This window comes from Myxocyprinus asiaticus, chromosome 48, assembly GCF_019703515.2.
Source record: "Myxocyprinus asiaticus isolate MX2 ecotype Aquarium Trade chromosome 48, UBuf_Myxa_2, whole genome shotgun sequence".
Classification (NCBI taxonomy): Eukaryota; Metazoa; Chordata; class Actinopteri; order Cypriniformes; family Catostomidae; genus Myxocyprinus; species Myxocyprinus asiaticus.
The window spans coordinates 7,399,056-7,421,209 of NC_059391.1; the positions used below are offsets into that span (position 1 = coordinate 7,399,056).

Genomic DNA, 22,154 nt, shown 5'->3' on the forward strand with positions numbered 1-22,154 from the left:
CCCTTAACGTGTTTAAATATCAGTCACTTTTGCACATTAATCATTGCTCTTCACAATCACAAAATTGACCGATTATGGTTTCAAAATGGCGAATTTCTCCAAAAGGTGAGAAGTTTGGATCCCTGAAATTATTATTTATTTTTTCATGCATTTATTTATATTGTGGAATTTGATAATTTTCCATGGCACACCTGACAATCTTTCGCAGCACACTACAGTGGTTGGGAAACACTGCCGTAAGGGCTAGAAACAAAATTATTTTTTCCTCTGATTCCTTGCGTCATGCCAAAGAGTTTTACCTCCTGACAGAATTTTGCTCCACCCCTTCGTTTTCCCGCTATTTTGGATTGTTTGAAAAAAAATTGAAAACGAACTCATCCTAGGTCGTTTGCCCAATCAGAACCAAACCAGTGCAGAATGATTCAGCAGAGTCCCAATATGAAAAGTTATGAAAGGAATTTTGAAATTCTGATTTGTCGTCAAACGTAACGTCAAAACGTTGGTAAGTGGGCGTGTCCATTTTACTAAAACAGTTATAACTTTTCAACGGATTGAGGTATTATCACCAAATTTGGTAAACTTATGTATGGGCTCATGCTGAGGTCACACAAACAATATTGCACACCTTTGCCTCTTGGTGGCGCTATAATAATTAAAAAACTAAAAATGGCTCTAACTATGGAACTGTTGGTCCGATCGACTTGAAATTTTGCATGCACTGTCTTTGTCCAAGGTGCCATAAAGGTCTATGAGCACAGTCACATATCTTTAAAAACATGGTTGCCATCGACCAATCAGCTTTCAGCAGTTTTTATATAGGGTTAAATAAGGCAGATCGGAACTAAACTTGGTATGCCTATTTGTCTCTTGGCCCAAGAGGTCTGTGCAAAATTTGACAAAAATTGGCCACTTGAAGGCGCTATTGCATTTTGCATGCATGTAAATTGTTGTATATATCGCTGTGTTTAAAAAAAAAGAAACATGTTATTCAGACCATGCTGTAAACCTCCTCATTCTAAACAACTTTGCCTTAAGCACCATTGGTTTGAAACAAAACGTTCAATAAATACTTGAGATTATTTTAAAAGATTACTTTTTCGAACTAGTCGTAGGCTGTTTGCCTGTTTGGAACCAAACCAGTGCAGAAACATTCTCTGGAGTCCCAAAATGAAAAGTTATCAAAGGAATTGTAAAATTGTAATTTATCGTCAAACGGTATGCCAAAACGTTCATAATGGGTGTTGCCACTTTTACTAAAATGGTTATAACTCTTGAACAGATTGAGATATTATCACCAAATTTGGTACACTTATGTATGAGGTCATTCTGAGGACACTTACAAATATTGCGCACCTCTGCCTCTTGGTGGTGCTATAATGGTTAAAAACAAAATGGCTCAAACTATGGAACCGTTGGTCCGATCGACTTGAAATTTTGCATGCAGTTTATTTGACCAAGGTGTTATCAAAGTCTATGAGGACAGTCACATATTTTGAAAAACATGGCTGCCATCGACCAATCAGCTTTCAGCAGCTTTTATGTAGTCAATTTGTTTAATCTTGAATCCACTGGATCATTTCTGTCAATTCTGATTATTTTGGTTATATCTTCAGATGTGCTTTGACCATGATGATTGCCGCTTGCGGCTATATTTTTATTTTATTTTAGTTCACTAATATATATCTAGGCAATATTGTTCGTATAGTGACTTTTCATAAAATAGACAACTTATGTGGTAACTTGAAAGGGATTAAAATGTTTTAAATTACTATAAACTATGAAAATGATAGTCTTAGTTTAACTGTTACCATTTAACCACAGGTTTGGTTTTGAGCTAACTATGGTTTCAATAAAATAATAAAACAAATATTTGTTCTGAAAATTTGCGTCCTAAGCACATTTAGAAACAATGACTTCCTAGTGGTAATAAAATTAAACATAGGTCTATTTCTCCCCTGAAAGCTTACTGATCACGAATCTTTAAAATATCATAATTACAGTTACAGTTAGTCTTACTATTGTAAACCCATGGTAGCCTATTATTTTAAAAGAATTCAAACTAACAAGGATTTAAACCCAAAAATGAAAATTCTCTCATCATCTCCTCACCCTCATGCCATCCCAGATATGTATGACTTTCTGTCTTCTGCTGAAAACAAATGAAGATTTTTAATAGAATATTTCAGCTCTGTTGGTCCATACAATGCAAGTGAATGGTGACCAAATGTATGTATGGCTGATGTCAAGATTTCCAGTGAAAAAGGGGTTATATTTTGGTCTGTTCTCACCCCAGAATCGATTAGATAGCTTCTAAAGACATGGATTTAACCACTGGAGTTGTAAGGATGACTTTTATGCTGCCTTTATGTGCATTTTGGAGCTCCAAAGTTCTGGCTACCATTCACTTGCATTGTATGGACCAAAAGAGCTGAAATATTCTTCTAAAAATCTTCATGTGTGTTCTGGAGAAGAGAGAAAGTCATACACATCTAGGATGGCATGAGGGTGAGGAAATGATGAGAGAATTTTCATTTTTGGATGAACTATCCATTTAAGTCTGCAAAAGACAGAGACATGGATGGATAGATAGATAGATGTCTTTAATTACAGTGACAGGTTATCAGATTGATATTTACACAGTGATGCAGCCAGACTGGTTTCTGTTCTAATTTGCTGTCATATTTGTGTTCACTGGGCATCCCAGCATTTCCAAGAAGCAAGAAGGAACCTGCTTGTTCATTCCTTCTTACATTTGAATATAATTTTGAGATCTTCCTTGAAGATGTATTTTGATATGTTATGTTTGACTACTTGTCATTCTTTCTCCTCACCAGTTCTACTTCATGTACCTTAGATGTGCATAAGTCCCATAAGAGCATATGAAGTTTTGTGTATTATTGAGGTGTGGCAGGTATCGTTATGTTCTTTCCGTACTGAAGGAACATTTTGAGAAAAGCTGTCTAAGTAGCCCAGGCTTTGTTCACAACTGATTTTTGGATTCCTGCGAAGTAAAAATGACTTAACTGTACACAACTGGACAAGAAAACCTAAGAAGAGTGTTGAAACTGGGTGTGAAGTGTGACCTACTGCGTAAGGCAAGTTCAGCTATGCTCTTTTGTTAATGTCAATCTATCCTCTGTGGATGAGTTTCTGCTGGGTCCAATGTAAGATAAAGTTCGAAACCAGTCTATTTTAGTTGTCACAGATGTCAAACTTACTAGTAAATAGTGTGAGAGTTTGTATTGAGCAAACATTGAATGACATTTAGCAAAATCAATAAAATCATCAGTTACTTTTTAACACGGCAATATATCAACGGGAACTGATCTTGTAACTGAAAGCAAGATATGCTAAGTTAAGCTTTATGCGATCTTTTTATTTCAGTCTATTTTTACAGAACTGTCAAACAGATTTAAAAAAAATATAGAATATAATTTTTTTTATCTATTTATTGTTGGGGTTTCAGCAGAGGGCAGTGACTTCCTTCCTCTCTCTGTGGCTGGTATACATTGGATCCCTCATTTGGATCAGGAATGTGTTCATACTTCTTGGAATATTTATCGTCTTAATTTTTTCATCCTCCAACCAAGGAGTCAAGATCCAAACTGAACTAATTCTACAACAGCGAGTGTCACTGTGATTATTATTATTATTATTATTATTATTATTATTATTATTATTTAATTAAAGTTTTGGTTACACTGAAAGAAAAAATATTTTGTGGTGAAGTAAATATAGTAGAAAAGCTTAAGTACTTTGTACATTGAACTTGAAAATATTAAGTTAATTCTACATTTGTACTCAACTCAAACATGTAAAAATGAATGCTGCGCTTATAAGTAAATGTTATTTATGATTGTTTGTTATCTTTATGATCCGTCATCATGTATCATTTTTAAAGTAGAAAACCTTGTCATATTAATTGGCTAATTTGAGTAAATTTCACAGGTACATAAAATAAGTACATTTTACCTAATTTTTCGAAGCTAGTAAATTACATACCATGCATTAATCTAAGTATGAATGTGTTACATTGCTTGAGTAAAATGTACAAAGAAAGAGTGAGTAAAATTGCTAAGTAAACTTTACTTAGAATTTCTAATTAAAGCCACCAAGAATAGTGTGTAGCCTTTACTTGAAAATATGTTCTTTTATATTTACTAGCACTTTCTGCTTGAAAATAGTTTCCTAGGTTATCACAAGTAAACCCTACTCCAAATGTTTTTCAGTGTATTCCTTAATGTGTATTTATGTATTGGTCCTAAAAGTATTCGGTCACTTGAATCACTTATAAAAGTTTATGAATGTCTTTGCATTATAGAGCAAAATATCAAACTAAGTGGCATCTATTTTAAAGAAATATAGCACAAACAAACTTTTAAAGTAAAGAAATGGATATTTTCTTCATAAAGACAAAACTAAGAAGTATGTGGATGTATCTGGATGTAAAAGTTTGTAGAACATATTCATGGAGTAGTTAAAGGTTTAGTTCACCAAAATCAAAATTTTTAATTCTCTCATGATTTACTCACCCTCATGCCATCCCAGATGTGTATGACTTTCTTTCTTCTGTTGAACACAAACAAAATTTTTTAGAAAAATATTTCAGCTCTGTAGGTCCATACAATGCAAGTGAATGGTAATCAAAACACTGAAGGTCAGCATAAAAGTAATCCATACGACTCTGGATTCTGAAGTGCTATGATAGGTGTGGGTGAGAAACGTATCAATATTTAAGTCCTTTTTTACTATAAATCTCCACCTTTGGCCAGCCCTGACCAGTAGGTGGCTGAATGTGAAAGTGTTGATTTTCAGTGAAAAAAAAAAAAAAAAACTTAAATATTGATATGTTTCTCATCCACACCAATTATATAGCTTCTGAAGACATGGATTAAACCACTGGTGTCATATGTATTACTATTATGCTGCCTTTATGTGCTTTTTGGACCTTCTGAGTTCAGGCTACCATTCACTTGCACTGTATGGACCTACAGAGCTGAGATATTCTTCTAAAAATATAAATTTGCATTCAGCAGAAGAAAGCAAGTCATGCACAGCTGGGATGGCAAGAGGGTGAGTAAATGATGAGAAAATGGTGATCTTTAATGTGACAAACTACACCTGTGGTTGTTATGCTAGCACACTTGTGTGAACGTGAGGGGAGCTGACTTCGTACATTCACTGAAAATCACCTGGACAGCAATTGGTTAATAGTAATTGGAAGAAATAGTTATGAAAAGCTAAGTTAGTTCCAAGAAAAGCTCTAATAGCTTTTTGCAATGGCCTGTTGGTTTGATCTAATGACAGTCAGACATTTTTAAGTGTGATTTAAGAATCCAAAAGTGTCCAAATACCAGTTTTATGGCCACTGCATGTTTTCTTTGCATCCCTAAGGTAACATTGCTTCATATTTATTATATTCATTGGAAAAGAATGTTATCTGTACACTTTTAAGCACACCCTGTTTTAATGGACTGCAGAGGGCTGTCAACACTCCTTAGTTGTTTAACTTTCGTGATGATGAAATTTCCTCTTTTTTGTCATGCAACCAAGTACTTGTGGTACTGTATACAGTTAAAACCTTATGGCAGACCTGTAAAACCTTTGTAAGACTTGTTTCTTTTGTGACTGGATATAAGCTGTCCCTACATTTTACATGACTTTTCATTTTTCAAAAATGAAAATGTCTTCATTTATTCATCCTCATGTTGTTCCAAACCTGTATGACTCACTTTCCTCTGTGGAACACGAAAGGAGATGTTTGGCAGAATGTTCATGCTGCTTTTGTTCATATAATGAAAATTAATGTGGCTGTCAACTTGAAAAATGACAGAAAACAACTTTTTTTTTTTTACTATAGGTATATGTACGCATGGTCAAACGGACGTTTTTGTCCATTGTGGCACGAATAGTTGTTTTTTAGTGCCTAGCTGCATGAGCATTTAATTTTTACAACAGCATGTCAAGTTCAAAATAGTTCAACTTTTAAAAAATGCCTCAGTTGTGTTCCATCTATAGCTGTTTTTGAACTAAAGAATGTGTCCTGTGTGAAGTGTGTCCATGAGGTGCTATTTTATTAGTCTTGAGAAGCCAAATGATAGCTTTGTATGATGAAAGGACTGACATTTAAGTAGTTCTCACATGTTATTTGCCTTCATATTGATTCAAATATGACGTGTCAAGACTTGACTTTTTTTGTCAGCACCAAATTTGACGTAAATGATGCCAAACTCCATATTTGTTCATCTGTGTGTCATAACTGTAACATGTGTCTTCCCTAGTGGCCAGTAAGGGGTGTTAGTTATGTTGGACTTTTATTTTGAAGTTACTTTTAGGTTCTTGTCTCAGTTCCTGGTTCCCACCAGATTGTTCCCCAGCTGTGTCTTTTTACCCTTGTTTGTTCTTGTGTATTAATAGCCCTCTTGTCTTTTGTCTGTTTATTGTCTTTTTCTATTCATAGTCAAGTTATAGTCATAGTCAAGTCATGTCAGTGTTTTTCTAGTCTTGCTTTGTTGTTTAGTTCTTGCGGTTGTTTTGGTCACTTTGGATTTATTAAATACTGCACTTGGGTTCACCTATATCATCTTTGTCATCGTCTCCTGCTTCCACTTTACAGTAACTAATTATGTGCGAATGAAAGATGAGAACTACGGCGGAGGCGAACATTTTCAATGAATAACTATTTAGTCTATTCCTCACACAAAACTATCATGTGTGTTTGAACATCCATCCTAACCGACAACGCCAGGAATTTTAGATCCAGTCTCCCGCTTGACCTCTCTCTCTCCATCAGAACATATCCAATTATCAGAGTTTTGTCTGATATCCAAACCCAATCAGCAAGGAAATGGTAAAAGTGATGGTAAAAATTAGCAGAGTAAGGGTTAGAGTTAGGGTTAGGGTTAGCCTAATCCTAACCCAATGCTAAATTCAACTAAACCTGACCAACACAAGTTCAACAAGACAATGGAAAATGACTGCTTCACCACATCGTCCTGTGACGTTGAAGACCTTGATATGGAGACAACTCTTTATCTCTAACTTGTTAAGACAAGACAGCACAGAACATAAGATTAAACAGAAAGAATAATGAATAGCAAGAGCAAGAAACAAAATAAAAAGTAATAAGTCAAATTTAATATATAAAATGAATATAAAGAGTAAAATAAATATAATATAAAATAATTAAAGAAAAATATATATGAAGTACAACACAGGTGTATGTTTGCATACACATTCAGGTTGCAGTTCAAAGTCTAATTAGATGTTTAGATCCTTAATGTGGCTTCAGATGACTGGGAATAAAGTGCATGAGTAATATGGACCACTTTTATATTTTGTTTTGTGTGTGTTCCATTCTTTAAAGGAATATTACAGGTTCAAAACAAGTTAAACTCAAAACCCTGGAATCCAGTTAACACTGGAAAATTTTCCTTAAAGGGATATTTCACCCAAAAATGAAAAATCTTGCATCATTTACTCACCCTCATGCCATCCCAGATGTGCATGAATTTCTTTCTTCAGCAGAACACAAACAAAGACTTTTCTGAGCAGACACACATACAAAATTTTTTTTTTTTACAATAAATTATCTTGCCTTCGAAGACTGCGAATAGCCAAAAACAAAAGAAGAATGTGAAAGTGGAGATTTATAGTAAAATAAATAAATACATTTAATATTGATCTGTTCCTCACCCACATCTATCATATCTCTTCTGGAGACATGGATTTAACCACTGGAGTCATATAGATTACTTTTATTCTGCGTTTATGTGCTTTTTGGAGCTTCAAAGTTTTGGCATCCATTCACTTGCATTGTATGGACCTACAGAGCTGAGATATTCTTCTAAAAATCTTCATCTGTGTTCTGCAGAAGAAAGAAAGTCATACACATCTGGGATGTCATGAGGGTGAGTAAATGATGAGAGAATTTTTATTTTTGGGTGAACTATTTATTTAATTTATCCCATTAAACTCATGTTAACACGTAAAATGTTTATTTTTTTTTTTCAGGCTGTCAAAAATGGTGCTATATCACTCTAACCAGTAGAGGGCGATATGAAACAACACAACTCAACCATTACAAACTAGACTGCAACCAACTTTCTATTCTGTATGTATTTTTAGTGACCTACTGGTCATCTCATCCATTTCACCATGACTGCAAGACCTCCATTAAATCCTGCAAGACCAAAGACAAATTCGACTTTTGTGACTAACACACACAACACACCAACAGCTGCTCCGGGGTTCCTGCCCTATTTACTGGACAGGATTCCTTGTGAGTATATCATATGAACTCTTGTCTCAGCACCTGCTTTGAGGGGCCTATCTAATTCCACCCCTTGTGCACATTTCTTACTTCTCAGTTTTCACTTGTTACAAGTTTAAGTTCCCTTAATTCTCCTGGCTGTGATCTTGCCTCATCTTTCAGATGTGTCATGGTGCTATACTGGACCACGGCTCTCCTACTTTGATGTAAAATGGAATATTGTTGTTAATTTGTTTATACAACAGTGCCTAGATGGGCCATCTATACAATTTTCGCGGCCATCATCCTGGTCATTCTAATCTGTGTGCTATGCTGCTGCATAAAATGTTGCTGCAAAGGAAAGAAAAAGAGGAAGAAGAAGCTGGACCAGAAGATCAGTATGAAAGGGATGACAGGAACTACAACTACAGCACTGGTGAGAGAGTGAATCACCCACTGCTTGTAGATTTGCAAGTTCAGATATTCTGCTTAACCCTTGTGCGACTTTCGGGACATTTTTTTCTTTTTTCTTTTTTTGATCATTTTGGCTGTGTTAATGCCAACGGCATACATTTTGCCAAAGGTGTGTATTTTTTGGGGAATTTTGATATTTCAACCTCAGTTCTTATAATACATCTATAATACACTGTGTACACAAAATAGTTACACGCAGGATCTTCAGGACAAAATTGTCCCCATTGAAACCCATTAAAACTGCAGTATTTGATCCCAGTGCCATTAAAGCATAAATTCAAATATTATGCTTTCATTCCGGAGCCCTGGCTTCAAAATTTTTTGTTTTATATTTTCCACCAGATGGCGCCATTTTCTCATGTTTAGCCTATGGAGCAAATACATGCTTTTTTCCTATTTTCTGTTTGCTGTATTATAGAGCACTGCAGACCAGTTGAATAAATGATACAGCTAAAATTGTGTGGGTGTGCTGGTATGGATGTCAGAGTGTGTTTTGAATGTGTGTATTGAGAAGTGTGTGTGTGTGTGTGTGTGTGTGTGTGTAAAAAACAACAGTGGCATTATGTAAACAAACTGGCATTTAAAAGGTTAAAATCCTGAAAATGAATGAATATTTGGTAGTTATGATCAGGACTGATGTTGGTTAAAAAAAATTAACTCATTGAAAGTGAAAATAATATTAATATATAATATTATTATGCCAGTTTTTTGGCACATACATTTTTGTCCTCTAAGAACCTCTGAGTAACATTTTTAAATTAACGTACAAGGGTTAAAAGAATAGTTCACCAAAAAAAGAAAAGAAAACTCACCCTTGCTGTCTCAAACTATGACTTTCTTTCTTCTGCGGAACACAAACAAAGATATTTGAATGGAGATACAATGTTTATATGCATACAAGTCAATACGGTCCAAAACTTTAAAGCTCCAAAAAGCACATAAAGGCAGATAAAGGTGGTTTCTGGTGAGAACCGGATAAAAATGTAACTGCTTTTTACTATAGATCTTGAAATCTGCGGTGCGATCATGATTTGAAGCTCGATTACACTTCCTTGTGTTTGATGCATCCAGAGAGCGAGATTTATAGTCAAGATTTATAGTGGATAAGGACTTAAAGTTTGGTCTGTTATACACCCAAAGCGATTGTATGACTTCACAAGACATGGATTATACCAGTCGAGTCATAAGAATTACCTTTATGCTGCCTTTATGTCCTTTTTGGAGCTTGAAAGTTTTGGACCCCATTGACTTGCATTGTATGGACAAAAACACCTCATACATCCTTCAAAATATCTTTGTGTTGTGCAGCAGAAAGAAAGTCATACGAGTTTGAGACTAGACAATTTTCATTTTTGTGTGGACTATCCCTTTACATCCCCTGAGGTATGAGAAAGCAACCTACAGTATGAGTTATACAGTTTTCTTCTGACTGGATTTACTGGATATATTAACAAGTCCAGCCTGAGTCAGACGATGTGGAGTTCAGTGCAGCTGACCAGCAGAGAGGAAGACTTCTGTACTCTCTGGAGTTTAACACATCCAGATCAGAGGTGGCAGCTCACAGATCATTACAGAGCTTGTATTACATTCCCTGATTTTACAACAGCTCCCTCAACTGACCGATTTACAGCGTAATTAGTGCTATAGAATTGCGGTCATTCACTGATTTAGGGGAGACCAGGGAGTCTTATAACACATTTACTTTCAATGTCTATGACTCAGTGTTTTTTTTTTTTTTTTCTCAAACTTTTATACTCCCATATTTTTACTCCCATATTTGTCTGCTACAAATTTAAGTTAAGAAATCTACAACTTGTCCCTAAACTATATAAATTACTGTTAAGTGCAAAGATTGCTGTTTATCTTGTGGGTTGTATCATTAACAGAAAACGTATACATTTAAAAAATTGTGCATGAATATATTAGTAATCAAATGTTAAAATTGTCATCCATCATTTATTAAAATGATTGCAAATCAAATTATAAACCATACATGAAATATTAATTTCTTACCTCAAAATGTCTTTTTGTCCTGTAAATCCTTCATATTTTTACATAGAGACCTTCACGTTTTACTGTCACCTTTACAATTTTTACAATAGATTTACAATAGTGATTACACCCTGAACTTAATTTCTAATTGGTTAAACTGATTAGAGATCGAACAATATTGGTTTTTAATGACCAATACAATACTGTTTATTTGTGTTTAAGTGTCCAATAACTGATATGCATAACCGATTTTTAATTCTCTTTATTTCTGCTTAATAACAATCATTTATCACTAACCTCCTGAAGGTGAACTGATTTACAAAAGTACTGGTAATATTGTGCACAAAGTAAGTTGATTCTTTGAAGACACAATATTAACTAGTTTTAACTAGTTTTAGCCCCTCGTTTTAATTAATATTTAAGATTTAGAGTCTTTTGTGTCCAGCATTATCGGTAAACCCAAACGAACTGATAACCAATTAAGTGGAAAAGTGTAAAAATTGGTTAAAAATATCGATCTCTTGGGGGGCCTGGGTAGCTCAACGAGTATTGACACTGACTACCACCCCAGGAGTCGCGAGTTCGAATCCAGGGTGTGCTGAGTGAATCCAGCCAGGTCTCCTAAGCAACCAAATTGACCCGGGTTCTAGGGAGGGTAGAGTCACATGGGGTAACCTCCTCGTGGTCGCAATTAGTGGTTCTCGCTCTCAATTGGGTGCGTGGTAAGTTGTGCGTGGATTGCAGAGGGTAGCATGAGCCTCTACATGCTGTGAGTCTCTGCGGTGTCATGCACGATTGCGCGGATTGACAGTCTCAGGAGTGGAGGCGACTGAGACTTGTCCTCCGCCACCCGGATTGAGGTGAGTAACTGCGCTACCATGAGGACCTACTAAGTAGTGGGAATTGGGCATCCCAGATTGGAAGAAAAGGGGATAAAAATAAATATCTCTAAAGCTGATGGTGTTACAACTCAGCCCATTTTACAACACTACATCATTTTAAAAGAGGTAACAAATATTACACAGTTGCTGCAAATGTCTCGAGGACATAATCAGAAGTATTTAAATTGCACAAACAGGATTTGTAATTTTTTCCCCCAATATTATGAGAAACAATTGTAGAAAAGTACAGTATTCCTATGTTTACATTATGTGGCATAATAACCTGAACTCCCCTAACAAATACTGTAGTTTGTGGAATTTAATTTAAAAAGTGATTTCAGTTTCAAAGTGTTACATTCACTGATCACAGTTTCAAATCAACACGTATTAAAACCACTTGAAAAATTTTTCCATCATCCTTACCTTTAGCTGACTGTAGGAGTAAAAGAAGCTTCTGCTTTGAAAGCGATGGATTCAGGAGGGACGTCTGACCCATACGTGAAAGTCTACATTCTCCCCAACAAGTCCAAAACATTTGAGACCAAAGTCTTCAGGAAAACTCTTAACCCTGTGTTCAATGAACATTTCAAATATCAGGTAAACCAGAACATTAAAGCTGAACTTTTTCAGTGTTCAAATGCTTTCTACTATCCCAGCTTAATATGCAGAGACAACTATAAGTGAGCCATTCATAGGTTATTTTTCTCAAAAATTGTAAGCACTGTGTCTCTATAGCACTATGAATATCCTCTGTTTGTTTTAAGCGACCTGTCTCTACAAACATAATTGCATTGACCTGACCAATGGCATGAATTGGGGGCGGGACCATCTCTTTGTGTGGCCAACGGCAGAAGGGACATATTCAGAAAGTTGTTTTGAAAACAAAGTTTATTTTTGCATTTCCATTTGGTGGAGCAAAATTGACATACTTTAGCTTTAAATGTGTTTTTATTTGAAATGACAATGGATTTATGTAGGAGTCTACCTGTATATCACCAACGAACACTTGAAAATATACTGTTAGCTCTGAAGCTACAAAAGCAATATTGTCTGTAATAACATACTGTTGCCCCATTATTTGAACACTTAAGTCACACTTAAAATGCATGAATTTCATTGCTTTATGATATTAGACAAAACACCAAACCAAGTATCAGCAAACCCATATGATTCTACCCTCCCTAGCAACCAGGCCAATATGGTTGCTTAGGAGACCTGGCTGGAGTCACTCAGCACGCCCTGCTACCCAGGCCCCCCATTTAATGAATTTTTTATTTTATTTTTTTTCCTCCCCTTTTTCTCCCAGTTTGAAATGCCCAATTCCCAATGTGCTCTAAGTCCTCGTGGTGGCGTAGTGACTCGCCTCAATCTGGGTGGCGGAGGACAAATCTCAGCTGCCTCCACGTCTGAGACCGTCATTTTATCACGTGGCTTGTTGAGCGCGTTACCGCGGAGATATAGCGTGTGTGGAGGCTTCACGGCATCCACCGAGGCATCCACGCACAACTAACCACGCGCCCCACCGAGAGCGAACCACATTATAGTGATCACGAGGAGGTTACCCCATGTGACTCTACCCTCCCTAGCAACCGGGCCAATTTGGTTGCTTAGGAGACTCAGCTGGAGTCACTCAGCACGCCCTGGGATTCGAACTAGCGAACTCCAGGGGTGGTAGCTAGCGTCCTTACCACTGAGCTACCCAGGCCCCCACCCAGGTCCCCTTATTAATGAATATTTAAGATTTAGAGTCTTTTGTGTCCAACTTCCAGTAAACCCGATTAAAACGAACCGAAACCGATTAAGTGGAAAAGTGTCATTATCGGTCAAAAATATCGGTCAAAATGATTATCGGTCTACAGTATCTCTAGTTTACAGCATACTGCTTGATTGAGCTCATTAAAATGTAAAGCCTATGTACTGTAACTAAGCTGCACTGTTTTATCCTTTGTAGATCCCTCAGAAGGAGTTGATTGAGTCTACACTGGTGATGCAGGTGTATGACTTTAACAGATTCTCCAAACATGACATCATCGGTGAGATCAGAATGAATCTGTCAACTGTCGACTGGAATCATGTGATTGAGGAGTGGAGAGATCTGAATGAAGCATCTAAACATGAGGTATGCAGAGGTCACCTATAGATCAAAGGCTTGGTAAATCTGGCTCAGTTCAGTCAATTAAGTTAAACTATTTAGTTTTAACCATCCAAAGTGAATATAATTTTTTATAAGGTTAACGTATCTGTACAAACAACTTATACTGATCCCTGCAATATGCTGAAATGACATACTAAATTGAGCTCCATCCTACAAGTGTATCTGCTAAATGTCACTCATTAAATTAAAAATCAGCAAGGGCCACTCTCAGAAATTAAAGAAATATTCCGGGTTCAATACATGTTAAGCTCAATTGACAGCATCTGTGGTGTAATGTTGATTACCACAAAAAAGTATTTCGACTCATCCCTTTTTATTTTATTAAAAAAACAATTGAGGTTACTGTGAAGCACTTACAATGGAAGTGAATGGGGCCAATTTTTGGAGGGTTTAAAGCAGAAATGTGAAACTTATTTTAAAAAAGCACTAACATTAATTCTTCTGTTACAACTCATTATTTAAGCTGTAAAGTTGTTTAAATTGTCATTTTTATAGTCATTTTACAGTTTCAGGGTTTGTTGACATTATAATTATATTTATTTATCACACATTATACATTTACACATATACAGTGAAATTCTTTTTTTTTTTTTTCACATATCCCAGCTAAGCTGGGGTCAGAGTGCAGGGTCAGCCATGATACGGCACCCCTGGAGCAGATAGGGTCAAGGGCCTTGCTCAAGGGCCCAACAGTGGCATCTTGGCGGTGCTGGGGCTTGAACCCCCAATCTTCTGATCAGTAACCCAGAGCCTTAACCGCTAAGCCACCTAGGTTAGTTAGTGATTTTATCACACTAAAATCATGTTAACACGCATACTGTTTATGTCTTGTGGCTATACTTTTGTAACAGTGAGTATTTTAACGTTTACAGATTGGCCCTCATTCACTTCCATTGTAAGTGCCTCACTGTAACTTCGATTTTTGCTTTTTTTAAAGAAAAGGAGGGATGAGTCAAAAGTAATTTTTGTGGTAATCAACATAGAACACCATGATGAATAACAACGGCAGTATTGCTCAATGGTTTACTATTTTTGCTGGTGTCACAAGTAATGACCATTTACATTAAAAAAGATGTGTTTCGTGGTATTCTGATACAGGATAAAGAAATTAAGTGCACACAGTTAGCTGATGACACAACCCTGTTTTTAAGAGACCATACAGAAGTTAAGAAAGCAATTAATTGTTTGAAATCTTTTTCATCGATATCTGGTCTCACTTTGAATATTAACAAATGTGAACTAATGGCTTTAGGATCTTGTATTGTCACAGCTATATTTAATATTCCTGTGAAAGAAGTTCTTAAATATCTTGGTATCAAGATATCTAAAAACAAAGAAATTAGAACTGAGCTGAACTTTTCTCCTGTCATTCAATCCTTTGAACAAAAATCGGAATTCTTGGCTGTTGCGAATTCTCCCTAAATGGTCGTGTGCTGTTAGTTAAAGCTAAGGGCTTATCTCGATTGGTTTATACTGCAAAAGTGCTGGGTGTTCCACCTACACTCATTAAGCTTTTTAAATTAATCTGGAAGAACAAACCACATTATATTAAAAAAAGAGATAATATGTAGGTCAAAAAGTGAAGGAGGATTGAATGTTTTAGATTTTAAGACTTCCAATATGATATTTCAAGTAAAATGGTTGCAACATTATCTAAAAAATAAACAAAGTATATGGTATATAGTACCAAATCTTATATTTCAGAAAGTAGGTGGCATAGAGTTTTTATTGAAATATGATTTTGATATTAATAAGATTCCCATAAAACTTGCAAGTTTCCATAAACAGGTTTTACTTTTTTGGACACTAATGTACAGTCATATTTTCTCGCCCTATAAATTCACAATTTGGAATAATAGTTATATAAGGGTTAGAAACAAAACACTTTTTTATGATAATTGGTTTAAAAAGGGAATTATTTGGGTTAAGCAATTGATTAAAAATTAGGGTATCTTACATAGTTATACCAAATTTATCAATATGTATAACTTTCCAGTTGAACCTAGTCAGTACTTAAGGGTATTGTATGCAATTCCCAGGGAAATTGAGACTTTTAGGGTGTGTTCACACTTGGCAGGTTTGGATCGATTAAAACAAACTCTGGTGTGATTGCTCTGTTAGTGCGGTTCATTTGAACAAGTGTGAACGCTGACATACGAACCTTGGTGCTCACTAAACAAGCGGACCAAGACCCCCTGAATAGTGGGTCTCGGTCCGCTTCCAAACGAACTCTGGTGTGTTTCGACTGATATATGAACACAGCATGGACCAAAGACGTCTAAACGGACCAATAACAGGAAATAATTTGCCATTAGGGTATGACAATAATCGTTTATTAGAATCAGTTGAAGAGTTTACTTCCTGCATTAGGTTGCACAGCAAGGATTTTTTAAGTTATGGGTGTAATATTTTTTTTTTTTTTTTTTTTTACATTCCCTTTTTCAAACAAAAGATATCCATGCTGTTACAGCTAAATGGAACTTTCTGTTTGACTGGAGTACAATATGGTTGACTCCTCACAAGTATTGTATTACAAACAAAGTAAAGGAGGTTTCATATAAAATTGTACATCGAGTATACCCAGTCAAAACACTTGTGGTAAAACACTTTAAAGTTAGAATGGATGATAATTGTACATTTTGTAAATATGCCCCTGAGACTATTAATCATTTATTTTGGGAGTGTCCTAAGGTACAAGTCTTTGGGAGAGAGTTTGAAAATTATTTCCAAAAAGCTAATATTGTTGTTAATTTTTAAGAAAGTGATGTGACGTTAAAATGTGTCTCAACTGATCAAGATAACAATCTAGTATTTATAGGTGATTTAATCATTATTATGGCTTGTTATTATATACATAAAGTCAAATGGATTGAAAAAATACCTCTCTCTATCTCTAAAAGTGGAAATTTGAAAGCAATACGAACTATACAACTGTTTACTATGCTTATGTATTTTTTTATGTAATTTTTCCTGTAAGCCCCTGACATGTCTTTGCTATATGTACGCTTGTTTGTACTATTTGCATTGTTCTAAATAAAAATAATAATAATAATGAAAAAAAACAATCCATGTTAAGTTTCAGACCTGCAACCTCCAACCACTAGGCTACACCAGTTTAATACATATTACAAGGGCATTGCCCATCAGTTGATGGGCAATACCACTTGTTTTCTTTTCGGTATGATACCAAGTACTTTTAGGCCAATATCGCCGATATCGATACCAATACCGATACCTCTAATAAATTGAATTTTTACAAATGTTTTGGATAAAATTAGTAACAAATTATTACTTAATTTTTTTATATATTTATAGGCCTAAGCAGAAAATTATTAGGCTTTTGTTTCCCTTTAAAAATGAGTATAAGCCACATATAAAACAACAAAATTAACCATAGATATTATTATATGGTTACTATTACTAAAACCAAGTTACCATATGAATACTACAGTAATGCTGTAGTAAAACCATGGTTAATTGCATCAAAACCTTGGTTACTGCCAAAAAAAAAAAAAAAAAAAAAAAAACGGTTACTACAGTCGTGACCTCAAGAAAGCACTACTGCCTCTTTGAACAAGCGCTATGACTGAAAGGGTGAGCACTGTCTGCTTGTGTATTTTAGCATTTCTGCGCGTCAAGATGAGTGGAAGAAAAAATTGTTCCGGTGCCATGCAATGCAACTATTCACTAATATAATTATTTTTTTCCACTTCGAAGCTTATGAGATGCATTAATATTCATGTTATCTAAATAATAAGATGACTAGTTAAAAAAAAACCCGTCAGAATCAATATTTTTATGTGAGGATCGATATTCTTGATAGCACATCAGTATCGGAAGTACTGATACTTTAGTATCGATCCGCCCATCCCTACTCAAGAAATATGTTGCTAAGACATGAGCTGAGAGCATTCTCTCTATGTAAGGTTTCATCATTATTTGTAAGTCTGTTACCTTCTAAATGTTTCCATTCTACAGCAAGAGCATCTGGGAGAGATCTGCTTTTCTCTTCGCTATGTCCCGACTAGCAGTAAACTCACTGTGGTCATACTGGAAGCCAAGAATCTGAAGAGTATGGATCAGGGAGGCTTTTCAGGTTTGATTCATACTGTAAATTACCCTACAATTAAATGTCCTCAAATGTCCAGTTTGCAATCACTGCAGCAGCAGGACTAATCCTGTTAAAATGCCCTCATTCTTTTGTGTTATGAACCCTACAAGGTTTGCTTTTAGCAGTTGCATCATTTTAGGCAGTTAAAGATATAACGCTTATCATGAATAAAATGTTAGTTCAGATTTTTAATTTTTTTTATTTTTTATTCTGTAGACCCTTATGTGAAAGTTCAGTTGATTCTGGATAAGAAGAAATGGCAAAAGAAGAAGACATCAGTGAAGAAGCAAACACTGAATCCATACTTCAATGAATCATTCACTTTCGAAGTGTCTTTTGAGCAGATTCAGGTGAGTGATGCCTAGAAATTACATTTTTTGTCACACTTGCCAATGTCAAATGAATAGAGAAAAAAATTTGGCCATGAAAGTGTATTATGCAGTATGTCTTTTGTCTCTATGACAGTAGAATTATTTAACAGTTTTTTTTCCTTGTGTAACTGAGGCAAACTCGTAGGGCTGTTTGATTCCAGAAATTTTGGAATCGACTCTGATTCCTGGTTTCAAAATCGATGGAATCGATTCCAAGGGTTGACTCCAGACTAATTTTCTCCATTCTTTTCTGATTCCCAAAAAACAAGAGGCAAAGTTAAATCCCATAATAAACAGTGCAATATAAAGCGTACTTTACACTGATAGCATGAATGACAAAAGAGCTTGACATTTTCTATAAATAGGTCTATTCTTAAAAAAAAAAATGTGTGTGACTATATGCACATCTGAACGCATAACACTTCAATCACATAGGATAAATTTGAGGAAGGTTGGCTAAGGAGATTTGCCTGTATTATGAAGAACTAGTGCAAATATTGTTAAATGCACCATTTTCCCTACAGAGGAAATTGCCTGTTACTGTACCTCTCATCAGCTGTTCTTGTTTAGATAGAGGTTTTTCATTAGTGTGCAACTGTCCCCTACCTTTTGTACACTGAATAAAATGTCCAAACAATAAACTTTAGTTTGACGATTTTAGCCATACATATTTTTCTTAACGTCTATTTGAATATAATTGTATTTCATAGAAGGATTTTAATGTAAAGGTTGTGTAAAATGTAATGAAAAATGGATGGATGGATGTTTACATATGGTGAATGGATGGATGGATGTTTACATATGATGGAAGAATGGATGTTTAAATATGATGGATGGATGTTTACATATGGTGAATGGATGGATGGATGTTTACATATGATGGAAGAATGGATGTTTAAATATGATGAATGGATGGATGATGGATGTTTACATATGATGGATGAATGTTCGGATGGATGGATGGATAAAATGGATGGATGGATGCTCAACTGATCAACGTGACTCTTTTGTAGTCCATCAGCCATCAATAAATCTGCTCAGTTTGTTCATCTGAATGAAGTAAATCGCAAAAGCACGTCAGCACATTTTTTTTTTTTTTTTTTTTAAAAGGCAAACGCCAGATTTGTGGATGGATGGATGTATGCATGTATAGATGGATGGATGAATGTTCAGATATGATGGATGGATGGATGAATTAATGTTCAGATATGAAGGATGGATGGATGGATGGATGTTTAGAAATGATGGATGGATGGATTTTCAAATATTATGTATTTGTAATATCTGTTGTTTTCCACATATCCTTGTTCTGTGTATAACTGTTTGTTGATTATCCTTTCTGCAGAAAGTCCAGCTGGTCATCTCCGTGTGGGATCATGATAAAATGAGCAGGAATGAAGCAATTGGTAAAATCTATCTGGGCTGTGATGCTACAGGAAATCAGCTGCGTCACTGGGCAGATATGCTGTCTAATCCACGCAAACCGGTGGCCCAGTGGCACACGTTACTCTCCTCTGAACAGGTGGACACAACTCTAGCCTTAAAACACATTCTGAAGATCCCATTCACAAATAAAACTTTGAGAAACTTCACTAACATGATAATGTGATCACACCATGTGTAGCTGCCATTCCTTTATGTTGTTAATACAACGTTTAAGTGAATTTTAGCAGGTTGCTTGGAGGTGCAATGCTCAGACGACGTTATAAAAAATTGTTGTACAAACATAAATATTCCCTCCTTCCTATATGCTGGTGACTGTTTTAAGGAGAATTTAAAAACAGTTTTTTTATTAAAATACTATTGAAGATATTTTTAAACACAACAGAAAAAAAAAAGGTTACCCAATAAGCTGTAGAATTCCAAATGCAGAAGACTGCAAAAAACTTCTGTTTTGAGCTTGAAATAAAATGAGCATATGTATAGTGTTGGGGTTTTAAAAAGTTGTGAGCTTTAGCTGTGTTCATACACACATGAACACACACCGATTTCTCTTGTGACTATAGTAAGCACAAGATAAGGGTGTGAATTTCAAGGTGTCAGCACAAATGTGGGCCAATTACAGCACACTGTTTAATTAGGTTTCTATTCATTTGTGCAAATGTTCAGAATGTTTTAAAGGATGCCGAACTCAGTTGCTTTTGCACAGTCATGACTTAAATGCTCAGGTACATTATTTACAGTACATCTGAGATCCTGTATGTTACGAATGCAACAAGTACTCTAGAAAATGGTAGAAAAGTGGGGATAATTTACCTTCAAGATGTTCACTAATTGAATGTTATTTTTGTTTAAAATCTGTAGCTGAATGAATCTAAATCATTTAAATCCATTTCAAACAAATAAAACTTGATTTTTACATTTTACTGACAATTATTTGATTTATTTGATTCTATTTTAAAGCATTTTGTTGGCTTTACCTATTAAAGCTGCTTGTGAAAGATGCTTTTAAACATTTATCTTCTACCTTACAGACCCAATTACTAGCCCCAGTAGCAAAGAACAATCTAGACCGCTTACAGCTGATTTGGGAATGATCTCTATTATCTCCCATAACCATCACAACAGATCTGTGATCTGCAGGAATGGTAAACACAGTTGGCATGACCTTTGGAGTCTCCCTTACTATGAGGCATCACAGTGCAGCTTTGATCTAAAATCAAAGGAATATTCCTACTGGTGTGCCATGCTGTGTAGTATACAAGTGTCTGAAAAGCCTGTATTTACCGGATTAAAGGAATATTCTGGGTTCAATACGAGTTAAGCTCTATTGATAGCATCTGTAACACTATTTATTACCACAGACAATAATTTCGACTTCGTCCATCAGTTTGTAAAAAAACAAGCAAAAATTGCATTTACAGTAATGCACTCACAATGGAAGTCTATGGGGCAAGGTGTATAAAATACATACTGTTTTGTATATATAGTCACAAGAATTAAACATTATACATGTTAACTAGAGACTATAGTGTTATAAAATCATTCACTAACATTGTCTGTGCAAAGTTTTGTCATGACAATTAAAAGCCATAAAACCTGTTAACTAGGGCTGTCAATCGATTACAATTATGAATTACATGATATGCAGATTAATTAATTGCATACATAAATATTTGCTGAGAAAGGCCCTCGGATAACAATAATTCAATATAAATTATAAAGACTGAATAAGTATAGTTATATTTAAACAATTATAAATATGTATTATAAAAATAATAATTCAGATAATTAAAATGCATTACATTATTGTGGAAGACAAGTACAGCATTCATAAGACAATTCAAAAAGTTTCTTTAGAAAGCAATATATTGTTTATTTCCATATTATTGAACATAAGCCTATCCACTACAATCGATTTTGCATTTGAATTCGTCAATTTGTCCGAGATAGATTTATTATATGGACTTTTCGGAAGTGTCAATGAACAAAGGTCTGACGGACGCATTTGAAACATCTCACTTTGGTTACATCGCATCATAAAGGCCAAAGTTTTTAAGACCAAAGTATACTTCAGTCATCCACGTTGCTGATTCTTCCGCGCACAGTACGAGTGTCGCAAATTTGATCATTAGCACAGTCTGCGCGAACTGATCGCATGCGGCCCAGATTTTCTCGACATGTGGACATTCGTAATCTATGTGCATAGTCATAGTGCGCATGCGTTGAACGTGTTCGTATTCGCTCGTGGTCAAAAGAGCATGCTTTGAAAGGCAATGCGGTCCACCTGTGGAAAAACAGAGTATACCCGGCCCTTTAGGTCTATGTATACTTAGAAATACATGTCTCAAGATCCCTGCATTCGGAATTGTGCTCTGTCCAGCTATGTTTGAACACAAGAACACGTCCTCATCTTGTGCTGTCTGTAGTGTCAAGCAAGCCTGAGTTTAGTTTTTCTCTGTACATCTGTGCGTTGCTT

General features: G+C 35.4%; 1 protein-coding gene across 2 annotated transcripts; it reads left to right on the forward strand.

Annotated features, from left to right (window-relative positions):
• The first annotated feature begins 3,502 nt into the window (after nt 1–3,502).
• Nucleotides 3,503–20,589, forward strand: LOC127437278 (synaptotagmin-2-like). Of its 2 annotated transcripts, XM_051692109.1 has the most exons (9): nt 3,526–3,636; nt 7,832–7,910; nt 8,014–8,281; nt 8,518–8,687; nt 12,028–12,195; nt 13,550–13,717; nt 17,732–17,849; nt 18,081–18,214; nt 19,581–20,589. In XM_051692109.1, the coding sequence occupies exons 3-9, from the start codon at nt 8,158–8,160 to the stop codon at nt 19,842–19,844; spliced, it is 1,146 nt and encodes a 381-aa protein (XP_051548069.1). In that variant the 5' UTR covers nt 3,526–3,636; nt 7,832–7,910; nt 8,014–8,157; the 3' UTR covers nt 19,845–20,589. The 2 variants fall into 2 exon arrangements, with proteins under 2 accessions (XP_051548070.1, XP_051548069.1); XM_051692110.1 differs by lacking the exon at nt 7,832–7,910 and having other exon boundaries at nt 3,503–3,636; nt 8,128–8,281.
• The last annotated feature ends 1,565 nt before the right edge of the window (nt 20,590–22,154 follow it).